Here is a 22,831-nt window from a genome sequence, read left to right on the forward strand (position 1 = left end):
TCTGTGGCGTTTAGTTTTATCACAAGAGTTTCTTTAGCAGCATTTTCCATAAGGCTCACCTTGTATTCTGATTTATCAAACTCTGGATCATTGTCGTTGACATCCAAGACTTGGACTAACAGCTGAACAGTGCCAGTAAGCTCCGGTTTTCCCCCGTCTGTAGCCGTTAGTAGCAAATTAAGTTTCGGAGTTTTCTCTCTATCTAGAGACTTCTTTAAAATAAGTGACAGTCTTTTAATCTGCTTACTATTTGTTGGTGAATCTAAAGAAAAATATTCATTTTGACTTAGCCTGTAGGTCAATAGAGCATTCTCTTCAATATCAGCATCAGAAGCTCCCTCTAGTGGAAAACGCGAGTCCGATTGCTTAGATTCCGCAATCAGCAGCTTTTGTTCTCTGAGCGAGAACACCGGCGGGTTATCATTAATGTCCTTCACCTCCACGTTCACATGGAAAACCTGCAGCGGCCTATCCACTATCACCTCCAGGTGGATGCTGCACTCCGCGCTTTGCCCGCACAACTCCTCGCGGTCGATCCGAGAATTCACAAACAAAATGCCATTCTGCAGATTTACCTCCAGAAGGTCCCCACGTGTTTTGGACGCCACCCGGAACAGGCGCGGCACCAGCTCCGCCAGCTCCAGCCCCAGGTCCTGCGCGATGCGGCCCACGAAAGTGCCGTGTTTGGACTCCTCGTAAACGGAGTAGTGGAGCTGGCCTCTTCCCATCTCCCCGAATTCGAGGAAGAGAAGCCAGAGCAGCAGTCGTGGGAGGCCCAATCCCCTTCTCTGAAAACCAAACATCGCAACGAAATTGGATTCCAAAATAAGCTTCTTTACACTTACAGTACCAGATTCTTCAGTTTCAGGTTAAAAATCTCGCTGAATTCTTGAGAAGTTTCAAAGGCTCCTTAAACGGTGGCATCCGGTATGATGGAGTCCTTTTGTATGCGAGTGCCTGACTATTCAGATCAACCTTTGAATGAACTTTCCACCAAGTAAAGAGCGACACCTTGCGCCTAAAACTGTGAGTACTGTGCACTACATTTACCACCATAGAATTTCACGTGTTTTGGGTTTCTTCCACTAAATATTTCCAACGTGCTTATTTATGGAATATTCAGATTATAAGTCATAATGAAACTCAATATATATGGAAATGGCATTTTGTTTCTTGATTAACGTCAAATTTAAATTATTGTGTCTATGTTTGAGAGCATTATAAAATTGTTCTTTTACTTATCTAAAATACATATACACTGAGAGAGTGAGACAGAAAGAGAATTTAGTTGTTAACGTGGCCTCATGAAAAACTAGGGCTAAACATTTCCTGAAAGTGTTGTTCCTCATATAAAAATATTATCAAATTTGAATTGTTTTACTTTCAGTCTCCCTTGTTACTTTGGCTGCTATGGAACTCAAAGAAAAAATTGAAGTTTTATAAAAGCAGCTCTTTAGTCTTTATGTTTCACATGATCTATTCTCATCTCTGTGGGCTTGCCTTTTTATACCTATTTTCTATAGTTCTGATTCTTTACTGTTATTTAAACAAGTATATTCATGTTCTCAAACTTGGTAGTTTTAAAAAAGGATTCACAAAGGAAAAGTCTATTGATCTAGATGAATTTTTATTTGACATTTATTATTTCTAATGTAAGCATAGTAGCATAATATGAGATATCAAAATTGATCACTTTATTTAATAGAGTCAATGATATGACAGAATAGGTTTTTCAACTATAAAATAAATTTTAGTATCATTTGATAAAATAAATAAAATCACCCTGAACATCTTTGTGCCATATTGGTATTTCCAAGTCACCAACATTGGTTTCCTTAACCTAATTCAGTTATATTCATGAAAATAGTTTGTTTCTTGTTTAAAGAATTTTGGGTTTAAGAGCATAAGTTCATGGAAAACAAGAGACGTGATTTTTAATTATATCTTCTCTAAGTACCTGATATTGTGCTTAAAACATAGAAAATTAATCAAACAATTCAACTAAATGGTAAATTACCTTAGTGTTTGTGGAAATGGAATTTCATAGAAAATACTGAGTAAAATACAGGAATTGCTTATGAGAGTTTTCATTGCCTGAAGTTGTAATTTGCTTGAATTTTCTTTGTCTTTTCATATACTCTTAGGATTTAGGAGGAAAAAAAAGAAGATGCAACAAAATTTTAGAGTAGAAAGTGATTTCCAATAAATACCACTCTAGCTTAAATATTTTGTTGTATAGTTTTGATGGTTTATCTCCAATCTAAAAATACTGCAATGACATATGAAAAAGTTATCATATGTGTATGCTAATATTTTATATATATTCAACTACTAATTTGAGATTTTGTTCTACTTTTTTCATATTTACTCCTTTCCAATGTTGTCATAACACTAGAACTCTAATTAAGATGAATGTAAAATTCTGTATTAAAAAATTAAAGGAGACATATCAACTTTTATGACAGTTAGTTCCATCATGCATCTGTAAAATAATCAATCATAGTAGCCTCTAATCAAAATAGAACATTAGACCAGATGACAGTATATTCAACATGATATTTGAAGTACATCAGGTTTATTTTGAACAAAAGGAAACAACAGATCCTCAATCACCTTATTATGGGAATTGGGGATGAAGATATTACATGGAATGTAGAGTCTTCCAAGGTAGGAAAATGAACCTGAGAAGGTTTACCCTGGAAAGATGATAATATCACATATTTGAATTAAAACAAAGTGTTAATTTAGGTATTAATTTCTAAAGATATAGTATTTTGTGAATATATAAAGTAGTACTGAACAAACGCCAAGTCATAATAGAGTTTGATATAGTTTATGAATCAATGACCCGTCTTTTGCATTTTGGCTGTGATATTTCAGGTGTCACCATCTCAACCAGCCCTTAATGAAAAGATTATGCTCCCTTTGAACTCATCTTTGAGGATCAGCCTAATATCTGGGTATAGGCTAATGCCATGAAGTCATTTCAATACAGTTATTGTTAACTGATTTTGTAAAGTCAATTGAAGATTAAGGAACTTTGTGCCTGACTTTTACTATATCAATCAGGACATACAATCTGCCTGTATGTCCTGTTAGTCATATATGTATTAGAGTGCATAGTTTAATGTCTTACTAGTTCACATCATCCACTGATATTCTATAACAGACCTGGCACTATTATTTCTTGAAAACACCTAAATAAATTTTGATACGGTTGTCAGAACCCCAGGAGGTTCTCCAAAATCAACAGATTAGAATTACATTATCCAACCACTGTATTAACAAAATTATAGGATTTACTCAGTAATGCTAATTCTGCTCTATCATGGCTTAGTCAAGTAAAAACAGTTATTTGGTCACAAATCATTTGTCAGTTGGTACAAGCTTCCCAGCCAACAGTAAGACTGAAGAAGACTGAAAGACCTACACACATTTGAAGATTTTCATGGGAATCTATGTCTCTAAAATTGTTATTGAAGTATGCAATATTGTAAACATTTCTTGAGTCCTTTGGCCATGTTCAGGGTCCCTGAAATAATATCAACACCTATACTTGTCCCAAACACTGTCTTTATTCACAGTAACGAAAGAAGGGTGTCATTTTTGGTATATAGTGTTTAGTTTGGGTGTTCTGCAAGGATATTGGAAACCACAGTTTTCTGACTTTTCTTACATGTTAAATGATTCTTACTTATATCACTTCCAAACAACAGACACATACTTCTTATAGAGCAACTCTTAATTATTTAATAATTACATAACCAAAATACCTATCTCAATGTGGCATTGATTAAAACAAGTGATAATGATAATCATGAACTCTTATAAGAAAAAAATCACTTAACATAAAAAAACTTAGTGCCATCTCAATCACGCATTGTACAAAATTAATGATGAAGACAATCGTGAAGTTTCTTCTAAGCACAACAGAAAGAAAGATTTGCCTGTACACAGCTTGTGCTTGATTTTCCTAGCCAAAACTATGTTTGAGTAGAGAAAAGACTTACTGAAGACAGTTCTACATTGTAGTGAACAAAGAATGTATCTGAAGTCTGAAAGACATGCATTTGAATAATATCTCCACCATGTACTGGCACTGGATAAAACAGATAAACATCTCAGCTTCTCTTATTTTATCTTTCAGATTGGAATGGTCATATGTACTTTAGAAATTGTTATAAGGGTTAAATGAAATAATGTATTTAAGCCCCTTACTTGATGTCTAACAAATATATTAATAAACTGCTCAAACAATGGTGATTTATTATCACGAAGTTACTGATCAGTGTTGGCTCTTGTTCTATAGCTATGGATAAAGAGAATTCCAACACCATAAAGTAGGACAGGGTTTTCCCTTTTCTGAAATTTCCTTAATGTTTATCTTCATAGAAATCATCCTCTCAGAAGTTATTTTTCTAAGTAGACACCACTAACTCCTTTTCAGCATTTATATTAACTTTACCCTATCTATAACATGATTATCCTCCCATAAGTAAATATACTATTTCTTTACACAGAATTAAAGGCCATCTCATTTGTAATTAGAGCCAAAAAGAGCAAAATAATTTTACATATAATTTGATACACATCCTTACAGCTATAAATACATGTTCTCTGGGATCCCTTTAAAGAAAGCAATTCACATGAATATGGTGTGAAGGCAAAAAATATTTTGCATCAAATATATCAAGAGTATACAATGTTAAGGCCGGGCGCGGTGGCTCAAGCCTGTAATCCCAGCACTTTGGGAGGCCGAGACGGGCGGATCACGAGGTCAGGAGATCGAGACCATCCTGGCTAACACGGTGAAACCCCGTCTCTACTAAAAATACAAAAAACTAGCCGGGCGAGGTGGCGGGCGCCTGTGGTCCCAGCTACTCGGGAGGCTGAGGCAGGAGAATGGCGTGAACCCGGGAGGCGGAGCTTGCAGTGAGCTGAGATCCAGCCACTGCACTCCAGACCGGGCGACAGAGCAAGACTCCGTCTCAAAAAAAAAAAAAAAAAAAAAAAAAAAAAAGAGTATACAATGTTAAATTCAAAGGTATAATTAACACCACAATTGTCAAGTGGAAGTGCCTTTATTAATATCCCATGGTTCTTATACTTAAGTTATTAAAAGCAATGACATTTTTTGGTAGAGATGGGGTTCTCACTATGTTGCCCAGGCTGGTCTCAAACTCCTGGCCTCAAGCAATCCTCCTTCCTCGGCTTCCCAAAATGCTGGGATTACAGGCCTGAGACACCCTGCCAAGCTCAGCAATGCCATTCTGAAGACCATGCAGTTTAATGAACACAGACAATCCTATCACTCTTCGTCATTTATGGGAAGACTCTCTTATACTTAAAACCCAAATAAGTGTGAATTTCCTACCCTAAAATATTTTCATGCAGCCAGGTACCAAATATGAAAGAAAAATGAGTATAATCAGTGTTCAAAGAAATCTTCCCAAAATAGTAGAAGAGCTCAACAACTTAAACTGGAGGACAGCAGCAATTAGTTCAACAGGTTATTAAGCAGCGCTGACTTTAAAAAAAAAAAAAAAAAGAACAAAATTGTTGGCTATCTGAAGTAGCTGAAGATTGTGAAGACAATGACCTAAAATGAAATTATAAGAAGATTGAAGACAAAAATTAAGAAGTAAAATCACCTTTAAAGGCAAAGCTAAAACTCCACCCACTGCAATCACCATCTCAGAAAAGATTGCTATTGATCGTGAAGAAATAAAATTGTTTGTGAACGAAGCTGCCTCAACCCTGCTCATCACCGTTTGTGAAAGATAAATTTACAGATTACAGAAAGATAAAAATTTAAACATGTTTTAAACTCAATTATTAAATATTGTCATGGTATTTTTGAATACATAAAAATAATAAGGAATGGAGGACACAAATCAGAATAAGAAAATGAATAGGAATAAAGAACTTGCTTCCAAATTGAGAAGATTTGACCTTCTCATAAGGATCGTTATTCATCATAATCCTTCCTGTAAGATTTAACTTTCTCATTTACACGAAACAGCCACTCAGTCTAATTCATTAGTGGTATTATCATTATACTTACCAACTGAAGAATATTCCTAAAGAATATTCATGGCGACTGTAGTAAAACATGATGAAGATGGCCAGACTTCCCATGTACTTTCTTTTTTTTTTTTTTTTTGAGACACAGTTTCACCCTGTCTCCCAGGCTGTAGTGCAGTGGCCTGATCTCGGCTCACTGCAACCTCCACCTTCTGGGTTCAAGCAATTCCCGTGCCTCAGCCTCCTGAGTAGTTGGGATTACAGGTGCTCACCACCACACCCAGCTAATTTTTTTGTATCTTTAGTAGAGATAGGGTTTCACCATGTAGGCCAGGCTGGTCTCAAACTCCTGACCTCGAGTGATCCTCCTGCCTTGGCCTCCCAGAGTGCCGGCATTACAAATAGGCATGAGCCACCGCGCCCGGCCCCAATGTACTTTAAATAAACCATCTCAAAAGAAAAGCAAAAGCAAAATAAATAAAGCAATCGAATTAAACAATAACTCGGTAAACATTATCAATGTAACTATGGGGGACGTTAATAGGAATGAAATGCTTTCATTCAGTACTCGTGCTGATCTCGCCCATGCACAGCCCCACGTGGAACGGGTGCTGCCAGCTGACAAATGCAGCTCTTGTGACAACCAGACGTCGTAGCTGGAGTCCACCGCGCGCACCTTCGCCACCACGTGGCCTGCACACACTGAATGCAGGACCAGCTCACTCACAGCGCCGCCAGCCCACCCAAGGCGCCAGCAGCGCCGACAAAGTTGTCGTTCCAGCACTAATACCTGCAGCGTCACGCTGCTGCCCAGAGGCGGCATGCCAGCTTCGCGCGCTCTCACCTGGAACTGCAGCAGCTCCAGCTCCTAGTGGTCCAGTCTCTGGAGCGCGTACAGCTTGCCGCTCTCCGCGTGCACCGACACATGGCTAGACAGCGCGCGCTCACCCACCCGCTATTCCATCAACAGCACGTTCTCCTGCGCGTACCGGTCCCGCGCGGACACTGTGAAGCCGTGGCAGCCCCACGGGTTGTTATCTTTCACGAACACCATGTACTCGGGCTGCCCGAACGCCGGTGCGTCGTGGTTCACTGTTCGGTCACTTCCACGGACCCGATGGCTGTGGCTCACAATGAAAGCGAGTCCCCATTCCGCGCGATTACCACCAATAGATAGATTTGCTCTCTTTGTCCAGGGCGCTGTGGAGCACCAACGAATAGGTTCTTGGCGGGGCCTATTGAAGGTGGAAGCCAGCTTGAAGAGACGTGAGGCGTCAGGGTGCGGGTCACCTGTCGCTTGGCACTGAAGTTGGGGTCAGTTACACTGATTAGGGCTATGACGGTACCCAGCGGAGTGTCCTCCTGTACAGGGAATCATAGCGACTTACTGCTAACTCTGGAACACTATCATTGATGTCCAAGACTTCTATCAAGTCTGTGCAGTGACCAAACAATGGGGAATTACCTTTGTCAACTGCCTGTATTTGAATCTTTCATTATTTAGTTTCCTCAAAATCTATCTTTACATTTACTTTTATTTCTCCACTGTCTGAATCTATGCGAAAAAGGGCTTCTATGTTAGGGGAGACATCCGTTGCAAAGAAACAATGTGGCTGTTTGAACCCTCATCCAAATCCAAGGGGTTAAGTCTAATAACCAGTGTACCTTCGCCTGCATTTTCCAGTAATTTCATATGATAGACTGCTTTGTCAAACACTGGGCATCATCATTTACATCCAGCGCTGTGATATGTAATGCTTTGGTGCCTGTCAGCTCATCTTTGCCCCCATCAGTTGCTTTGAGCACCAAGAGTAGCTCTGAAGTGACTTATCTATCTGAAAGACTTTTTAAAATATACCTTCGAGTGGTTTTGTCTGCTCTTGGTTGGTATTTCCAGGGAAAAATAATCATTGGGGTACAGTATGTAAGTCATCAGAGCATTGGCCTCGATGTCGGCATCCCAGACATCCTCTAGTGAAACACGAGAATCAAGAGCCCTAGTTTCAGAAACAGATTCTTTTGTGTTGCTGAGAACACTGGCAGGTTGTCTTCAATGTTCTACACTTTCACCTCCACATGGAAAACCTGTAGCAACTTGTCCACGATCACCTCCAGGTGGATGCTGCACTCCAAGATCCTCCCACACAGCTCCTCGAGGTCGATCAGAGAACTCACAAAAATGCCATTCTGCAGATTTACCTCCAGAAGGTCCCTGCAGCCTTTGGAATCCAACTGAAACAGGTGAAGTATCAGCTCCACCAGTTCCAGACCCAGGTCCTGCGCGATAGGGCCCACGAAGATGTCATGTGCCATCCTTGGCCTCTTCCAGGATGGTACAGTGGAGCTGGTCCTTCCCCACTTCACAAAATTCAGGGAGCAGAAGCCAGTGCTGTAGGCTCCAGGATTCCTGGCCACTTAGTCTGGTAGCTGTCATCATGCCTCTCTTTTGGTTAGTAAAACATTTCATGACTAGAAAGACTTAGTTCCTCTGAGACCTTGAGATTCCTTGTTCCTGAGGCTCCACATGATCTTAATGGGTGTTTGTAGTTTTTTAAGCACGGGAACAATGGAGCTTCTTTCTGATCTAGGAATAATCTGATTTTCTTCTGTTAAAAAGTACTTTTCTTGGAGAACAACAATATCCTGTGGCTCAAAACATAAGTGCATTTGGTTTCATATTATTTCACTTACCTTCTTGTTTCCTGATTCCTGCATATGTTTATGTTTACGATTTCTTTTTTTTTTTTTTTTTTGAGACGGAGTCTCACTCTGTTGCCCAGGCTGGAGTGCAGTGGCGTGATCTCGGCTCACTGTAAGCTCTGCCTCCTGGGTTCACACCATTCTCCTGCCTCAGATTCCCGAGTAGCTGGGACTACAGGCGCCCACCACCATACCCGGCCAATTTTTTGTATTGTTCAGTAGAGACGGGGTTTCACCGTGTTAGCCAGGATGGTCTCCATCTCCTGACCTCGTGATCCACCGGCCTCGGCCTCCCAAAGTGCTGGAATTACAGGCATGAGCCACCGCGCCCGGCCTGTTTATGTTTTTCTTTGTGAGCTTTCAACTCCTTTCCTATACTTTCTTGTGTGTGATCAGTACCTCTTCAAAGGTGAGTTTGTCTTACAAATCTGAATTCCAGGAATAGTTTTATCTTGTATGTAGACATCCTAAATAAAGTACTACTGCACTAACTGTATTATCATGTGAATTAATATGAAAAAAGATCGTATTTGCAGGATACTGATGTTATTATTGCTTTTGCTTTTTTCAGTTTTTGAAATAGGGTCTCACTTTGTCATCCAGGCTGGAGTGCAGTGGCATAATCATGGGTCACTGCAGCCTCGACCTCCTGGGCTCAAGCCATCCTCCCTCCTCACCCACCCAAGTAGCACTACAGTAGGGACTAAAGGCATATACCACTATGCCTGGCTTATATACACATAAGTACATATATATATGTAAGGAGAGCCCATCATATATATATATATGTATACACACACACAGTACAAGGTATCCCTATGTTGCCCAGGTTGGTCTTGAACTCCTGGCCTCAGGCAATCCTCCCACCTTGCCTCCCAAAATGCTGTGATTGCAGGTGTGAGCCACCATGCCTGGCCTTAAATGAGTATTGATGGAGAGATTAATGCACCTGTATACCTGAGACTTTTACAATTGATATGAGTTTTTACTAAGTTTTTTATATTATAAGACATTCAGGAGGATTTTTTTTCAAATATCAGAGGGGGAAGTATATATTTTATAAACCTATTTGATATAATAACAAATACACGTCTAAACTCTGCATTAACTTAGCATCTATAATTTCTAACAGCTGGAGACAGGGCATGGAGAATATTAATACTGAAAGAATGCCATGCTTAAATTCTTGCCACAGGTTTTTTTTTTTTATGTTCCTAAACTTGAACAATAATTTTAACTTTTATTTGAAGCTATTTTTGAAGCACGTACTGAGTAACAAATTCAATCTCCATACTCAAAGAGAAAGGGAAAGAAAAAAATAATTGCTAAGAGCCATGGGCAAGACGATAAATTCATGGCATTTGTGTTCAGTAACACTAGAATTAATCTATTTTTTTAAAAAATGAAATCATGGGTATCATGTAACAACCAATTTCAGGAAAACACAATTGATAGTGTAGTTTTGACACTATGCAATTAAATTAGCTTTCATTTCTGAGTATATATCATCCAACCCTACCCTGTTTAAGATGACTAGAGAAGCTATTAAACTATACAATATATCAGACCAGTAGAAAACATTAATTTAATTTTCTCCTCAAACTTTTAATATTAATCTGTACTAAAGTGTTTTCAATCTCAAAATTAAGTGTCCAAATTCTCTTCATTTTTAAGCATAAGCATGGCTCCTTCCTCAAAGTGAAAGAGCTAATACGTGAATATCATAAGCAATGCCTAATACTGATAAAGGAGCAGATAATGAAGAACTACTGGATAAAATTATGTAAATAACTGAAACACACATTTTCTTCTGCTAAATGAATAATACGCACTGACACAGGTACCACTACAACTAAAATAAAGATGGAAAACATTTTTAAAATTCAAAGCTTTTAACTTAATTGCTAAGATAAAGACATTTTTACCAATGAACTGCCTACCTACTTACTGCACTATTAAGGAAAAGCTGTAATCACTGAACATAGAAATCTGCTGTGGCAGTATAAGCTATGGTACACTACACGTATTCTACACATGGGGGAAAACACATTTTCACTTAAGGGATACAGATTAGTGAAATTTTTTGTTAATGCAAATACAATCAAATCAAAATTTAGATTGGAAATGAAATAACATGAAGTACTAACCTTACAAATACTTGTAATAAAAAGTAATTATGAAAGTGAATCATCAGAACTGCAACCTATATCACATATCTGTATTGGAAAATATTAGTGTATTCAGAATGAATTATTATTTTAAAAAATTTAAGTACCAATCAACGGCTGACACACTGGGTAGGATAAAAATATTCAAAAACTCCTGGAATAAATTATATTACAAAGGTATCACTAGAAATATTCAAGCATAAATGGAACGTAAACAAAAATGAAATATTCTGATATATATTTGAGAAAATGCGGTAAGAGAAAGTATTATTCATAAAGCACAAAAGGAAAATGAAAATGTAATAACCCACCTTCCTAGAGTGGTCTCCTCCAATAGACTGATCTTCCCCGTCCACATCTACCACTGGGCACGGTGGAAGGCTGGGGCTGAAGGCCATGAGGTCTGTCTTGGGCGGGGGCTGGGGCGGGGGCGGGCCCTCCCCAGAACACACCCTCTGCCGCCTCTGCTGCGAGTAAGGCCAGCTCCCCACTGCGCTAGAGCACATCAATGTGGGCTTCACCTGCCCACATGCGCTCTCGGTGGGCTCCGCCGAGCACCGCAGTGCAGTGTACAGCAGCAGCGTGAGCACCAGCAAGCTGGACACCGCGCAGATGGCAATGATCAGGTACACGTTGACGTCCACCAGGGCCACCTCGGGCGCTACGCCCACTGAAGCCCGCGACGAGGTCTTGGGTGCCTGGCTACCCTCCACAAGCGACACAAGCACAGTGGCCGTGGCCGTCAGCGCCGGTTCGCCGTGGTCCTTTACCAGCACCAATAGGCGCTGGCGTGGCAAGTCATCCTCATCTAGAGTGCGCGTCGTACTGATCTCGCCCGTGTACAGCCCCACGCGGAACGGGATGCGTGTGCCAACCGCCGCCAACTGCAATTCATACGACAGCCACGCGTTGTATCCCGAGTCAGCGTCCACTGCGCGCACTTTCGCCACTACGTGACCCGCACCCACCGACCTTAACACCAGCTCACTGACTGCACCTCCCGCGCTGCCAGCGGGAGACGCCAGCAGCGCGGGAGCGTTGTCGTTCTCGTCCAACACGAACACCTGCAGCGTCACATTGCTGCCCAGAGGCGGCACGCCAGCGTCACGCGCGCTCACCTGGAACTGCAGCAGCTCCAGCTCCTCGTGGTCCAGCGATTGCAGCGCGTACACTTTGCCGCTCTCCGAGTGCACCGACACGTAGCTTGACAGCGTGCGCTCGCCCACCCGCCGCTCCACCAGCGAGTAGGACACCAGCGCGTTCTCCTGCGCGTCCGCGTCCCGCGCAGATACCGTGAAGATGTGGCAGCCCGGCGGGTTGTTCTCCTTCACAAACACCGTGTACTCGGACTGCGTGAACGCCGGCGCATTGTCGTTCACGTCGGCCACATCCACGGACACGCTGGCCGTGGCCCACAGTGAAGGCGAGCCCCCGTCCCGCGCGGTCACCACCAACTCATAGGCGGACACTCTCTCGCGGTCCAGGGCGCTGTCCAGCACCAACGAGTAGTAATTCTTGTAGGTGGACACCAGCTTGAAGGGGACATGCGGCGTCAGAGAGCAGGTCACCTGTCCGTTGGCTCCTGAATCATGGTCAGAAACGCTGATCAGGGCAATGACGGCGCCCACTTGAGCATCTTCTTTCACTGGGAGAGACAGAGAAGTGACAATCACCTCAGGTGAATTATCATTTTCATCCAGTAGTTCCACTAGGACTGTGCAGTGACCAACCATAGGTGGGTTTCCCTTATCTGTAACATCCACATGAATTTCATAAGTGTTACTGTCCTCAAAGTCAATAGCATCATTTACTTTTATTTCTCCCGTCCTTTCGTTTATCCAAAACTTCCTTCTTATCGTGGGTGGGACCAAAGTGCTAAATGAATACATCATTTCCTTGTTTATTCCTTCATCCGAATCAGAAGCGTTGAGCCATATAACTAATGTTTGGTTCACTTGATTTTCATACATCTTAACTTCATAAACCGGTCTGTCAAAGATAGGGGCGTTATCATTGGCGTCTAACACCAGGATCAGCAAAGAAACAGATCCGGTAAATTCAGGTTTGCCTCCATCAGTTGCTGTCAATAACAACTTTAGCTGAGGATTTTCTTCACGATCCAGCAGCTTCCGCAGAACAAGCACTGGGAATTTGTCTTTGTCTTTTTTGTTTATAGTATCAAGAACAAAATACTCATTTGGACTGAGTTCGTAAGTAAGCAATGCGTTCTCTCCAACATCCGCATCAGATGCGCCTTCTAGTGGAAATCGAGAGTCAAGCAGTCTGGATTCAGGTATTGAGAGCTTTTGTTCTGTTACGGAGAACCTGGGCGGGTTGTCGTTAATGTCCTTCACTTCCACGTCCACATGGAAAACCTGCAGCGGCCTGTCCACGATTACCTCCAGGTGGATGCTGCACTCCGCGCTCCTCCCGCACAGCTCCTCGCGGTCTATCCGAGAATTCACAAACAAAATGCCATTCTGCAGATTTACCTCCAGAAGGTCCCCGTGTGTTTTGGACGCCACCCGGAACAGGCGCGGCACCAGCTCCGCCAGCTCCAGCCCCAGGTCCTGCGTGATACGGCCCACGAAGGAGCCGTGTTTGGCCTCCTCGTAGACGGAGTAGTGGAGTTGGCCGCTCCCCACTTCCCAGGCTGCGAGGAGAAGAAGCGAGAGCAGCGGGCACTGGACCCCCAGGCAGCTACATCTGGAAACCATCTTATGCTTCTCTTGTTTTACAAATCGACGAATCAGCGGTCTAGAATGCACGTACGATCTGACATTTTCTGTCCTATTTCTTACATCTATTTTTTATCAAAATGGCTGAGATCTCAGAATGAAGCTACTCCCTAGTCCTTGAGAAACTGGCAGATGCCTTTGTTCTAAAAGCTATTTTGTGGACCACAGCGACATCCGGTGGCTTTAGGTGTAAGTACAAGTCCATGAGTTCACAACTTTTCTTTCATTCGTATGTTAATTCTTTTTTTAACGTATTTTTATGTCTACGGACTTTCAAAGCCTCACATTACGTCTCTTTATAGTTAATAATAATAAATGTTGATCCCACGTGCAATGTTTTCTTAAATGTAGAATCTCAGAGTAGTGATTTCTTCCCTAACCACGTGATTATAAATAGCTGAATTTCAAAATGCCCTTAATATTTGCATACTACTGAGTATACTAATAGTTTATTAAATGACAAGTTTAATTCCCTTTAAGTTCTGACACTTAACTTACTTCTCTTTCTCATTATTTTGAGATTTAATAAAGTTTGTTTAGACACTAATGTCAAGCATCAACTATCTGTGAGGTGTTTATAACTCTGAAGATCTAGTCATCACTAGAATTTAGAGATCATTAGCTTCAACATCAGACATTTCTCATTTAGATTCCTATTATCCTACTCGCTAGCCACATGACTTGGGAAAATCATTTAACCTCTTCCTGCTCCATGTTCCAATTTTATAACTTTGGCCTAATACTAATATGGTGGTTGTGTGAATTATAATATATTAAGTGCTTGCAATAGTACCTTAAGGAGAGTGAGTGATTCATAAATGGAAACTATTCTCAGGCCTCAATTTGACCACATTTGTTTTTATGAGGCTCAATACTAAATTTGGCTCATCAGGCAAAATTATTACCTATAGAATGCCTTAATCATTGCTACTGCACAGGCTGAGAGGGGTGGTTTCCGTATTTAAGAAAACAGAAAAGTACTGTTACAGAAAAATCCTTTATACAAGGAGAAGTTTCATTTTATAATATCTTACATGGGCAAAAAGAATCTTAATTATAATTCTAAATAAAGTAATTAACAAGTTTATTATTTCTGCTTTCAGAGACAAATGCTTTCAACCCTGTTATATTTATACTTTTCAAATGCTCAAAAGACACAGTTCTGAAATGTATCTAATAATTTTATCAATGTCAATGAAGTTTTTCATTACCACTTGCGGTGAAAATATTTTTTCTCTCCCAAAGTTCTTGAAATCAAATATTCAGGAATGAAAATGTAATATATCTGTGCTGCTGAAAAAACTTGGGTTTTCTATCTTTCCAAGAAAGGAAAACTTAATAACAGAAATTTTCGTCCTACACAAGGGTTAATTTATTTTATTTAATGATGTTTTGGCTTTTCTAAAGAATATTTTTAAATGTGTCAATAACTTTAAACTTTTTTATTAAAATCTGAATGACAGAGCAACAATATTTATGAATAAGAAAACTGACAGAAATGGGTGTCACTTAATCCATCAGTTTACGTGTCCTACTAAATTCTGTTTCTATACTTCTCTACTCCTTTGGAATGCCTCTTGCATCAAAATTCTGATTTGAGAGATTACTTTTTTATAAACCTTGAATTAAAATGTAATGAGCTACGTATCAAAATACCAACTTTTGTTTTAGCTATCTGGAGTGTAAAATAAGTTTGCCATTGATCAATCATCTCCACACACAAAATAATAAAAACTAAACTCAATTTCTACTAATGTACATTTTATACCAAGTAATAATATAAATATCCCAATGTAGATGTCTAACATTGAATAAAAAGTAGGGAGTAGTTAAATTACTCTTTTTATTTTATTTTATTTTTTGAGACAGAATCTTGCTGTCACCCAGGCTGAAGTGCAGTGGTGTCATCACAGTTCACTGCAGCCTCAATGCCCCAGGCTCAAGCGATTCTCCAACCTCAGCCTCCTGAGTAGTTGGGACTACAGATGTGTGTCACTATGCCCAGCTAATTTTTTTTTTTTTTTTTTTTTTTTTTTTTGGTGGAGACGAGTCTCACTACATTGGTCTCAAACTGCTGGGCTCAAGGGGCCCTCCCACCTTGGCCTCCCAAAATGTTGGGATTACGGGTGTCAGGCCACCACATCTTTTTAGATTACAGAAACTTGCACATCAAGTATTAAATAGGGCTATGGATCTAAAATTTCAGTTGTATGAGAATCATCTCAGGTGTGCTTTAAAATGAAAATTTGCTCATACTACCCATTTCAGAATTTCTGAGGTGGTCTTAAACCAGAACATTCAATGAGGACTCAGGTGCTGCTAATGCAGTAGCATTAGCAGGTCTAAGGATAGGTTGACCATAGGCCCCAATTTGTCTGGAACAGGCTCAGTTTAGGTCTGTGATCTTGTATACTTACTTACAGCACCCCCTTTGCTCTCAAATTGTCCAAGATATTGGGTGATAACTTAGTTTTCCCTATATAGTAATTACAACTTGAAAAGAGCTGGCATAGGAGGAGCTTCATTATTGTTTCATGATTCTGGCTTGAATTGAGGAATGTTAACTACAAATGCATATAAAGAGAGCTATTGGGCAAAATAGGGAAGTGTCTGTTCTACTCTCACCTCTCTGTTTTGAACTTGACAGCCTGTTTTGAATGTTATCTTCTCTGGATCCCAGTGAGTTCATGTTTGCTAATGACCTCAAAAGATAAATTTATTACTAAGGTGTTCACAGCCCTTCTGAGAATTTGCATATGATGAGAGCTTATACTCTGAGAGAGAATAGAGATTAATATGAAGGACTAAATTACCAATTCCATCAACACAGCCATCAATAATAAATAATACATTTTATGATTATTGATGACATAGTAAATGCTTAGTAAGTACTAGCTCTAAGGAGACTGGAGGACTTAGGGCGGGGGACAAATGACATCTGTAGCATCCCTCTATTCACATCAAATAATCAAATACCTGCGCCCAAGTTTAAATGACACACGAAACTTGAAAAATGTGCAAAGACAAAGACACTTGAAAGTATAAGCCTATATTCAAGGTGAGTTGTGCTGATAGACAGACGTAGATAGGCTTAATGACAGGCACGGTGACTCACACCTTTAATCCCAGCACTTTGGGAGGCCGAGGTGGGAAGATCACAAGGTCAGGAGTTCGAGACGAGCCTGGCCAACATGATGAAACCCCATCTCTACTAAAAATACAAAAATTAGCCAGGCATGGTGGCACATGCCTGTAATCCCAGCTACTCAGGAGGCTGAGGCAGGAGAATTGCTTGAACCCAGGAGGCAGAGGTTGCAGTGAGCAGAGATCATGCCACTCTGCCCACCAGCCTGGATGGTAGAAAAAGACTCCGTCTCAGAAAAAAAAAAAAAAAAAAAAACAAAGACAAAAAACATGTAATATTGTAGCATATTCCAAATGTGTGTTTTAAGAGAAAATTTAAAAATTAAAATATTTTGATTTAAATAAATGTTACTTGCATTTTCATAGTTATTATTGTGGCTCTATTCTCAAGGCCATTCTGATCTTTCCCCACTAAGTTTTTAATTAAGTAATACCTTGTAAAATATCTGACACGATATTAAATAAAATAGCTGAAAGAGAAAGAAAAATATAAACCACATAAAAACTCAACAGGCGAGATTTTTAAAACCGTAAATTAGAAAACAAACAAATAGCTTGCACTAAAGATAGAGTGTGGAAAACCACCATTTTGAAAGTCACATACTACAATTCAGGAAATATAACAGGTAGTGACATTAAAGAGGCAAATCTCATATCCAGATTTCTGCCTTGTGTTACATATGAGCTGAGAGGAGAAAAAGAGTTTTTTTAAAACCGGATTTCTGTCTTATGGATTACTAACAGAAAAAGTTAATTCTCATCTAAACTGATAAGGGTAATGTTTTAAGTTACAGACTATGAATTTCAAAAGAACTCAAAATTTGGAATCTTTACATGGCTGATCATTTTATCACTAAATGGAGAAAATTTCAATTAAAAGGAGAATGTCTTCTTGAAGAAAGAAAACATTTGTTAAAAAAGTATTTTTCTCCAATTTCTGTAAACAGAATTTCAAAAAAATTTCTAAGTGTAGACAAAATTTCAGTCAACATTTCCCTAATTATCTACATTGTCAGGCATTTAAAAACATGTTTTATACAAGTTGAAATGAAGGCTGTGTTTATAACATCTATTGACATAATTTGATTCCTAAAGTGGAGCAACTGTTCTCTAAAGCTTAGGGGAAGTTTCTTATCAAAATGATAGATACTGAGGGATGCTGAACAATCAGATGTTAACACAGTCTCCATCCAGAGAAATGTAGAGAACTACAAACTTAACAAGGTAACAATTGCTATATATTTTTGCTTGGGTTTCTTATAAACAATAAAAGTAGATTAAAATACTATGCATCATTTAGAAATAAATAAATGATAGTGATGTTAATGTTTAATGAATGACTAACAACTAAATTGGTTTTCAAGTGTTATGGCAGCATAGCATCAGAAATTCAATGTCATTTTAATCACAAATTTAAATAAAATTGATTCAGCACCCAATAGATATCTATTTAATATACGATTTATAATTCTCACTAGAAGTCAAGACAAAGTGGGCTCCAATATTAAGGGGTTTACTTTATAAGAAAAAAAGTGCTGGATTTCTAGAAAAATGAATAAAACTATTTGAATGGCCCCTGGGAGTAATTGAAAATATATTTCAAGAAAAAATAAATAATTATATAAATAAATAAAATGCTAGAACAACCCACCTTCCCAGATAAATCTGAAGAAGCGGAGGGTTCTCCCGTTCGCTCTGTAGATCCAGCACAAGGAGAAAGGCCCGGGCTGAAAGCCATGAGGTCGGTCTTCGGTGGACCCTCCCCAGAGCACACCCTCTGCCTCCTCTGCTGCGAGTACGACCAACTCCCCACCTCGCTGGAACACACCAGCGTAGGCTTGCCCAGCGTGCACTCTCCCTCGGTGGGCAGCGCGGAGCACCGCAGCGCAGTGTACAGCAGCAGCGTGAGGACCAACAGGCTGGACACAGCGCAGATGGCGATGATCAGGTACACGTTGACATCCACCAGCGTCACCTCGGGGCCCGTGGCGCCCACTGACGCCCGCGACGATGCCTTTGGCGCCTGGCCGCTGTCCACCAGCGACACCAGCACAGTGGCTGTGGCTGTCAGCGCTGGCTCCCCGTGGTCTTTCACTAGCACCAGTAGGCGGTGGCGCGGTGCGTCCGTCTCATCTAGGGCTCGTGTCGTGCTGATCTCGCCAGTGTACAACCCCACGCGGAACGGGATGCGCGCGCTGACCGTTTCTGGCTGCACCTCGTATGAAAGCCACGCGTTGTAGCCTGAGTCGGCGTCCACTGCGCGCACCTTCCCCACCACCACGCCGCCGCCCACCGACCGCAGCACCAGCTCGCTCACTGCGCCGTCAGTGCCCCTCATCCGAGGTGCCAGCAGCGCCGGGGCATTGTCATTCTCGTCCAGCACGAACACCTGCAGCGTCACGTTGCTGCCCAGAGGCGGCACGCCCGCGTCGCGCGCGCTCACCTGGAACTGCAGCAGCTCCAGCTCCTCGTGGTCCAGCGGCTGCAGCGCGTACACCTTGCCGCTCTCCGAGTGCACCGACACGTAGCTCGACAGCGCGCGCTCGCCCACCCGCCGCTCCACCAGCGAGTAGGACACCAGCGCGTTCTCCTGCGCGTCCGCGTCCCCTGCCGACACCGTGAAGATGTGGCAGCCCGGTGGGTTGTTCTCCTTCACGAACACTGTGTACTCGGACTGCGTGAACGCTGGTGCGTTGTCGTTCACGTCGGCCACCTCCACAGACACGGTGGCCGTGGCCCACAGAGAAGGCGAGCCCCCATCCCGCGCCGTCACCACCAGCTCATAGGCCGACACACTCTCGCGGTCCAGGGCGCTGTCCAGCACCAACGAGTAGTAATTCTTGAAGGTGGACACCAGCTTGAAGGGGACGTGGGGCGTCAGAGAGCAGGTCACTTGCCCGTTGGCATCTGCGTCTAGGTCAGTCACACTAATCAGGGCAATAACTGTCCCCAGTTGTGCGTCCTCTTTTACAGGAAGCGAGAGCGTTTTGATAATCAACTGTGGAGCATTGTCATTTACATCCACAACTTCCACAAGAACTGTACAATGACCAGCCAGTGGTAGGAAGCCTTTATCGACAGCCTCTACTGGGATCTTGTGTGCTCTACTTTCTTCAAAATCCATGTGTCCTATCACTGTGATTGCCCCACTTACGGGGTCCACGTGGAACTTGGATTTTATATCTGGAGAAACGTCACTGGAGAAGGAGTAAATAATATCCCCATTTAAGCCTTCGTCTAAATCTGAGGCATTGGGGTGAATCACCAGCGTTCCGATGGAAACATTTTCTGGTAATTTCACTGTATAGAGGGTTCTGTCGAACACTGGGGCATTGTCATTGACGTCCAGTACTGTGATGAGTAACTGAAGGGTGCCAGTCAGTTCAGGTTTGCCTCCATCGGTGGCCGTGAGCAATAAATGAAGCTCCGGAGTTTTTTCTCTGTCTAAAAGTTTCCGTAATACAAGCCCAAGAGGTTTTACCTGCTGGTTGCTGGTTGGCACGTCCAGGGAGAAATACTCATTGGGGCTCAGTCTGTAAGTGAGCAAGGCGTTGTCCCCGATATCTGCATCAGACGCGCCCTCTAGTGGAAACCGAGAGTCAAGCGGCCTGGATTCCGCGATGAACAAGTTCTTTTGTGTAGCTGGGAACACGGGAGGGTTGTCGTTAATGTCCTTCACCTCCACGTTCACATGGAAAACCTGCAGCGGCCTGTCCACGATCACCTCCAGGTGGATGCTGCACTCCGCGCTCCGCCCACACAGCTCCTCGCGATCGATCCGAGAATTCACAAACAAAATGCCATTCTGAAGATTTACCTCCAGAAGGTCCCCGCGGCCTTTGGAATCCAACTGGAACAGGCGCGGCACCAGCTCCACCAGCTCCAGCCCCAGGTCCTGCGCAATGCGGCCCACGAAGGTGCCGTGTTTGGCTTCCTCCGGGACGGAGTAGTGGAGCTGGCCGCTCCCTACCACCCACATCGCCAGGATCAGAAGCGATAGCAGTAGAGGCTGACCCTCTGGATCTCCTCGACTTGAGTACAACATTTCAAATACTCAGCCTTATTCTAATTAGTGAAAACTGCCTTCAAATTAGGAGAAATCATCTGATTTCGTCAGTCCCCTTCTGCTGTGTTCGCCATTGTTCAGCATAGAGAGAGTGAAAAAGAATTGAGCCTCTTTCCCGTGGGAAAAGGGCTGTATTTGTCTGGATTCAGAGAGAACATCGCGGCAAAGAGTGACATCACGTGGCCCAAAGTGTAAGTACATATTTTATGAATAAAAATTTCGCAACTATTCTGCAAAACTTATTTCATTTTCTTAATTTTTTCTTAAGTAATCATTGTTGAAACAGAAGATCCCGTTTCTCTTGCTGGAGCCTTCTTAGCAGACTGACCACCTGTAAAAGTTTTGTATGACCTTGATTGTGGTTTTCTCATCCCTGAGAAAACTCTCCACTTAAGTTTTAAATAACGACAGAAATGAAGTAACAATTAAAATGATTCCATTGAGCAATCATGAATTTGAAATTACAAAATTCCTTTGTTCTGGAATTCAGAATCTCCCATATGGCTCGAAATGGGATTCTGGTGTAAGAGAAATGCAGGAGTTGCCATCTCTAGTGAATATAGGAGCCCAGAAATCTACTGACGAAAAAGAAACTTGGTCATTTCTGGGGAAAGGAATCAAGAAAAAGGAGCAACCAGCTGAGGTAGTTTTCTTGAGTAATTCTATGAATTGAAAAGGTAGAAAATATAGCAAGAAAAGCGAGAATTGACTTTAAGGTCTTGCGTTGCGTGGGGAGAAAATATATTTTTTCTCTTTTGTAGCATTTATACAATCTGTTTCCAGAAATGTGTTTGTTTGATTCTTTCCAAGCTTTATCATTTATGAATAATCTCTTCTTTGTAATTTCCAATATAGTTTGTATTATATGTTATTACAATATATTTTGATTTCATTATTACTCATCCTTAGTACTCAGGGCAATTTCTGTTTTTAAATTTATGCTTAGGCAGATTATTTACCTGCCTAAGTTCTACGAAGTTCTCTTGTGAGTTTTACTATCTTATTCCAACGTGCAAGTCGATTAATTAAATCTAGATTTTAGTGTATCTCAAGCCTAAAGGCAAAATCGTGACAGTTTATTGTGCCATTAATGTTTTTGCATGTTTATCTTTTATTTCATAATTCTACTGATAACAGCCTAAGAGATGCTTTTAACAATTGCTTCTGGCCTTGATTATTGCAGTAGCTTCTGAGTTTGTCTTCCCGTTCAACCTTCTTTTAAAAGTCGTGATTTATTTTGCTCAAGGTAGTTTTTTAATAGTTCCCAAATACTTCTAAAGAATGGCCAAATTCCTTAATCACTCACAGCCATTTAGTTTATTACTCAAAAATCAAGAGATCTTCTTACATTGGTTTTCCTGGCTTCATTCTCTGCAGACTGTGTGTTTTAAAAAGGGGACTTTTCTATGTGTCATATTGATGCTTTTCTGTGTCTTCCATTTTCCTTATATGTTTTCTCCTTCCAAAAAATGTCTATTATCCTCAATATTCTCCCAGAGGGAAACTTACTTATTTAAAAACCACTGAAACACATCATGCCCCTTCAAGTATTTCTTCAAAAATTCAAATAGGAAATGATTGTCTTTCAACTTCAACCTCACTCTGATTTACCTCTTTCGTACCTGTTACATTATCTTGCCTTGCATTTTTGTGACTCTTATTCTTTATTTGACCTCAAATTTTAAAGCCAGAGGCTGGGTCTCAATAATAATTCCGGACATAAAGATATGCTGTTAGAAATCCGTAAGGGTCCTATTTAATGTTTAATGAAGACTAGTTATTACAATCTTCTCTACTTGCTAAGAAAGCATTTTAGGCTGGACACAGTGGCTCATGCCTGTAATTCCTGCATTTTGGGAGGCCGAGGTTGGTGGATCACGAGGTCAGGAGATCGTGACCATCCTGGCTAACACAGTGAAACCCTATCTCTACTAAAAATACAAAAAATTAGCCTGGCATGGTGGCATGCGCCTGTAATCCCAGCTACTCTG

The 22,831-nt window shown here is 41.2% G+C and overlaps 1 protein-coding gene across 2 annotated transcripts in view; it reads right to left on the bottom strand.

Annotated features, from left to right (window-relative positions):
- The window catches only part of LOC117065729 (protocadherin alpha-C2), a 161,997-nt gene extending 140,139 nt beyond the window's left edge, over window positions 1-21,858 (bottom strand). The window contains exon 1 of one of the 2 annotated variants that reach the window (XM_033180920.1): window positions 18,426-21,858. In XM_033180920.1, the coding sequence (XP_033036811.1) occupies window positions 18,426-20,819 (2,394 nt within the window). In that variant the 5' untranslated portion in view covers window positions 20,820-21,858. Of the gene's footprint in view, window positions 1-11,203; window positions 13,770-18,425 lie in introns of those variants that run through there. The other variant, XM_033180919.1, reaches the window with a different exon arrangement.
- Window positions 21,859-22,831: the final 973 nt, after the last annotated feature.

Source organism: Trachypithecus francoisi, unplaced genomic scaffold, assembly GCF_009764315.1.
Source record: "Trachypithecus francoisi isolate TF-2019V2 unplaced genomic scaffold, Tfra_2.0 Lachesis_group2, whole genome shotgun sequence".
NCBI lineage: Eukaryota > Metazoa > Chordata > Mammalia > Primates > Cercopithecidae > Trachypithecus > Trachypithecus francoisi.